Below are 6,050 nucleotides of genomic sequence, written 5' to 3'. Positions count from 1 at the left end.
GGAGAAATAGAGGCGTTAATTACTTGAGATTCTCTTCAAAAGATTTATTGGATGTTCCATACCTCCTCCAATAATCTCAGTGTTTCCATCCCCCTTAGGATACCTACTCTTGCTCTAAAAGAGTGAGGCAGGATTTTGGGAGCTTAGAAGATTCCAACTGTTTGCCCTTCCTCAGGTTCTCTTGACTCCTAAGAGGGAGTCTGCTCAACTGAGAAAATCAGGGGAGGTGACAATGGTATTTTCTTTGGTAATGGTCAAATTCCCCTATAACTTCTACTCATTTACACGACTTATAGAAACATAATTTTGAAAAATATAAATTTCCTACTGCTTTTTGAGCATAAACACAATTAAAGGAGAAGAATATGGATTATTTTTAATCTTAATAATTTTTTCCTCATTGGCCCCAACTAAAGGCAACCTAGTGTCGCTCAATAGAAAATGGACACACAAATTGTGCATGCTTCTACCATAAAATGCTATGCAAAAATAAAATGCTGATACATTTAACAATACAGATTAAATTTAAAAAGCATATGGAGAAAAAGGCACTCTGTGTTTTCCAATCAGAGTCACACAAAAGCAACTGATAAGAAAAATCCAAATAGTGATTATATCTGGGTGATGGGCAGGACATGGTGGCTCATGACCGGCAAGAGGCCACAAAGGAACTTTTTGGCAGAGGGAAATATTCTGTATCTTGATCAAGTATAGGTTACAAGATATAAAACGATGTGAAAATATATTGATTTTCACATTAAGATTTGTGTATTTTGTTCTATGGAAATTATACCTCAAATATAAAGTGAAAAGAAGCAAAACATACAAGTAAAACAACAAAAACTATAGTTTCTCCCTCTTCATTATCCCTATCTGTCTTCTCTCCTCTCTGCTCACTTTTATTCCTGGTTCACTTTATGTGGGAATTTCTAGAATTTTGACCATAGTAAGTATGAAATGAAAACTATATATATTTACAAAACTTTAAGCACTATCAGGTAACAGTTTTTAGGAAGTAATTTCTGTTCCAGAAATATTTCTCAACTCCTTCTCTGTTCCAGTCCTTTATAAGTATATTGCTTGGAATTGTCTGCCAAGAGTAGTCATAGAAACATAAGAATGTTTTGATTTACTTACTTCCCTTACAATTTGGTGGTTACTCTAATTTGTACTTCTGAAAAATCCTCCTTCACATTTTGAATATTCCTTGGGGTAACTGTGGTGACTTCTTGTTTTTCCCCGGTTAAAGAGATTCTTAACATTTCCAGATGTCCTTTTGGTTTCAGCATTTCATCATCTCCATGAAGAGGCTTGATTGACATTGGATGGAACCACAAAATCGGTCAGGCGGGGCCATTTTTATTTTGTAAAGGATCCTCATTATATTTTTGGTTAGGGCCTACTAGATTTTACAGTTGGCATTTTTTAACTGAGGGCATCTGAGTATTACTCTGAATGTAAATGATAACTCATGACATTGAGTAATACTATCTTTACCATCTCTTTTCCCTTAATGTAAACAGTCATGAAACTGAGTGTGTGAGGCCAGGTGTAAATGATTAACTCGTAGCTGGGAAACTGAAGTGATGGCAATACAAAACCATAATGTGACCATCCTTCTGTAAGGGACCGGCGAAACGTCGGAGGAAGAGACCACCAAGAGACTGTCTCATGCAACAGCAAAAAGGGTTTATTTGGAGACCAGCATGCTGGGGCTCAGAACTCACTTGAATAGAGCAAAGAGCCCTGAGAACAGCTTAAGCAGAGCTTATATACTTTTCTTGGAGAGGGCAGGGAGGGAAGTTCATTGATGGGTCAGGGCGAGTGGGCAGTTTGCCTGCAACCGAGTGAGGGAGTGCATCCTGCAGTTTGGCAGTTGGGAACGGCACATTCTGGGAACAAGATTAGCAAACAGTTCTCAGGATTTCAACAGTGTTTTGTTAAGCACACAGAAAAACAGAGTGACAAGTACCTATTTTATTAACCTTTCATTTCTATAAATTGAAAATTTATTTGCTCTTGACAAATAAAGCATCTGCCCTTTGAGGTGCTACTTTCTTAGTATGGTAAAACATAGGAAACATAAAGCTGATATATTAACCATTTTTAAATCTACATGTTTTATGTTATGAAATACATTTAATTGTTTACATCCATTTCCAGAACATTTTCATCTTCCCCAGCTGAAGCTCTGTCCCTATTTGCTTCCCATTTCTTCCTCTCCAGCCCCTGGCAACCACCATTCTACTTCTTGCCTCCATGAATTTGACTCCTTTAGGGAGTTTGTATAACTGGGATCCATATTGTATTTAGCCTTTTGTGACTGGCACATTTCACTCAGCACTCTGTTTTCGAAGTCTACCTATGTTATACCAAATGTCAGAGTTTTCTTCTTTTGCATTTTACACATGGAGCCTTTTGTTTATTCATCAATGGACATTTGAATTGGAATCACTTTTCCATTACTGTGAATAATTCTATGATTATAACTGTACATATATCCAAGAAACCTGCCTGGAAAATTTGAGGCACATGCCATTAATTTGGCTTGCTGGGTCACATGCTCAATCTAGATTTTTTGAGGAATCACTGTCCAGATTTCACATAGCTGCACCCATTTTGTATTATCACCAGCAATACACAGGTGTCAAATTTCTCTACAACTTCCCTGTACTTTTTAAATTTTGGATAAAAGTATGGCACTGTAAAATGTCTCCATTTAAGCTGAGATAAGGAGACAGGAAGTAAATTTTTCCCCTCAATATGCTTCTATCACTAGGGCATACTTTCATTTTCACAGGACAATGAATGGCATGAATGACTGTTTTTATAATTGACATAGGGCTTATCTATTTGTTGATACGCTTCATGAGAAAAAAATACTATTCCCCATGAAGAGAGCCAAACTGTACTTTGTCTAACTGTGAGGGCTGTAGAGACTGCACTTCCACATAAATCTATGCAACTTATTGAATATACATGAGCATCTTATTCAACAACATTTTGCTCCATTCCCTCAACTCTAAAACAAAGAACATAATGTAAGGCTATCATATGAATACATGGGGATGTATTAATATTTGCAAGTGTTTGGGGCCTGTCCTATCCAAAGGATAGAGTGATTATGTAAAGACTATTGTGTTGTAGCCAGGAATTTGTTAGTGTTTGTTTAGAGTTCCAAATTCTATCTAACGACTCTTCTTTTCCTGTAGGTGGTTCATCTCTTTTGTGTAACTTTTCATTCTGGCTGGATATTTCCCCTTCCCTGACCAACATTTCCTGCTTCTCCAAAGAACATCTGTTATCCAAACATCTTCCAAATGTGTGAATTCACCTACAAAACACATGGGTAAATTTTAAATAAGTTATATAGGCTTATTGAAATTTGGTCTTTGGAAAAACATGTCCCACACCCTGTTGTCAGATATGGAAAGCACCAAACCTTCCCCAAGCTAGCACATTTCCCTGGCAGCTATAACACTCTCCTTTCTGATTCCTTCCCTCCATCAAAGTTTACTGATCCTAGGTCCATTCCCTCAGGCCAGCATTCCAGGGATGTGCTCATGGACAGCAAACTAACCAAACTGGCAATTTGTTCTGCTGTAACTTCCCAAGTAGTTAAACTGTAGCTTTCATGTAATTAGAAGCATATTTCACAGAAGACTGTGGAAATGGGTATGTGTTACAGATACAAAGCTTTGTAGTAATAAAGTAATTATTTGGAAGCCCCTAAAATCTTCTGCCTGTTCCGTGCCACATGCCTAGTGACTCTGGACCTACATTATGCTTTCTATGCTTTCTGCTAAACCACAAAGAGGGGTTCTCTCGGGGTAATTTTTTATTATTACTAACACACCTGAAATTGACCAGATATCCACATAAGTTGTTCATGGAATAAATGTGACATAAATTTAGCTTCATAGAAGACATTTGCTTCATGTAAAATACACCTGAATATTTTTTAATTTGCATCAAAAATAAGCCAAACTATCTAAAGTTTGAATTTGAGCAAACAGTGGGTAAAATATAATGACATGATTTACCATGATTTCCATATGAATCTTTAAGGCTATATTTGCTCTGGCTTTAATTATAAATGTATGTAAACTTTTCATTAAAAAATATACAAACTATGTAAAAAAATGTAAAAAATGAATTACCTTACCCTTAGAATTACTTTTGTTACTTCTTTTGTATGCATATTTTAAAATTTAAAAACTGATGTTCATATCTATTTGTAGATATAAGAAAATCAGATATGTTTGCCTTTTGACACAAATTGTCATTCCATATGTATCATTATTCATTTTTTCTTTCTTTCTCCAGCTCATAGAGATTAACTCATTCTTGATAATAACCACATAATATTCCACTGCAATCTCACACAATTGTAATGTGTTTGAGTATTCATCTGTTGATTGGCATATAGGGTTATCCAATTTTTCTCTATTGCAAATGATGCTGAAACAGACATCCCATTACATATGCATTTGCAGACTCTTGGCTTCAATTCTCAGATTTAGTGTTGCCAGATAAGTAGCACATTTTGGCTTTTAATAGCTATTTCCAAATTTTCTCTGAAGTCATGGACAAATTGATATTCCTGCCATAATCATGGATTTCTAGGCTTCTTTTTTTCTTTTTTGAAGAAATAAAATATTTTAAATATTTAGAAGAATATTACACATTAGAAACACATAAACATCTTTTAGACAAGAAGAATATCATATAAATATTGGCCATGCTCTGAACCATTACTCATACTAACAGTTTGTTTTCCTACACCCTTTTATGGTCCTGGCTGGACTTCATGACTCGTCTACAGTTTTCCTGAAGTGAAGAAATGGATATGCAAAACGATTGGCCTTCTTTGCAGTTATTTGGCATGGGTTTTTGGGGTAAGCCTAGCCAACAGCAAATCCTGGCGCATATGGGAATTCAAGAGCAAGAAGGTTCGGTTTGTGTTCATTGGACTTTGGGAAGCTTATTATTATCAAAAGCTTAATGTCTCTGGTACAATTGTTGATTTTCCAATGCACAGCACTATCAACAAGAGCTGGGTCATTTCGATTGAACTTCAATATGGGCAGGACCTAATGTTGTTGGCTAATTTTATGAAGACAGTAGTCTTGGTTTTCACCTCAATGGCCATCATGCTAAACTGGATCAAAGCCCCATTCCCAGATTACCTGAAAATGTGTTACAATGTCTCATCCTTCTATCTTTTCCTGAGCTGTGGTTGTACAGCTGGTGCAGTGAGCTGGAACTTTGCCAAGGATTTTTATGGCCAGACAACCCTTGACTTTCCAACTACCTTTCCTGTTAGCAAACGATATCTAAAAAAGAAGCACTTCTCCTATGTATTCCCGCTAGGAATCCTGACTGCCACCTTCTCATTTGTCAGTGCCTGTATGTTTCTCTTTGAGATATGCTTATTGAAAAGGAACCAAGTGAAGCCCATGGTTGTGGGAAAACATTCATAGCACAAGGTCTGAACTGGTCGTCTTCTCTTGGAAAAGATTGTCAACAATTTTCCTGAAGAAATACACACACATAAATGCTCACTGAAAATAAAAAATCCATTGGCTTTCTCAGGGTGTGTCCAAAGCTAATATCCTCCTGTGTTCTGTAAGGTTGTTACATTCTTTGAAGGTCTTCACTTCCTGAAATTTGCAGGCAATCAAAGGCAGTAAATTGTACCCATCTAATGCAAATGTGCATCAAAGAACACAACCAACTTCAAACTGAAATGGAATTTGTAAATCAGTTTGCTTATATAATTGGGGAAATTATTGAGTTTAAAGCTAACTGGTGAGATGAGAGCTGGGTTTCTCAGTATTGGCACTATGAAGTGTGTGTGTGTGTGTGTGTGTGTATGTGTGTGTGTGTGTATGTGTGTATGTGTGTGTGTATGTGACAGGAGTGTGTGCTGTTCACTGAGGACATTTGGCAGATCTACTAAAATACATATAGCATTTTCCTCTTTTCTTGACTGTAAAAGCCAAAAATGTCCAGATACTTCCAAATAGCCTCTGAGGGGCAAAGTTGCT

General features: G+C 36.6%; 1 protein-coding gene across 1 annotated transcript; it reads left to right on the top strand.

Annotated features, from left to right (window-relative positions):
* Positions 1 to 4,825: 4,825 nt before the first annotated feature.
* On the top strand, positions 4,826 to 5,483 carry LOC107134135 (the record flags this gene model as incomplete). Its single annotated transcript, XM_015476263.1, has 1 exon — positions 4,826 to 5,483. A coding segment is annotated over one exon (658 nt), but the record flags the coding sequence as incomplete, so codon positions are not given.
* Between the last annotated feature and the right edge of the window lie 567 nt (positions 5,484 to 6,050).

This window comes from Marmota marmota, unplaced genomic scaffold, assembly GCF_001458135.2.
Source record: "Marmota marmota marmota unplaced genomic scaffold, marMar, whole genome shotgun sequence".
NCBI lineage: Eukaryota > Metazoa > Chordata > Mammalia > Rodentia > Sciuridae > Marmota > Marmota marmota.
Note: the sequence above shows the minus strand (reverse complement) of the source record. Positions and strands in the feature narration are given on the sequence as shown.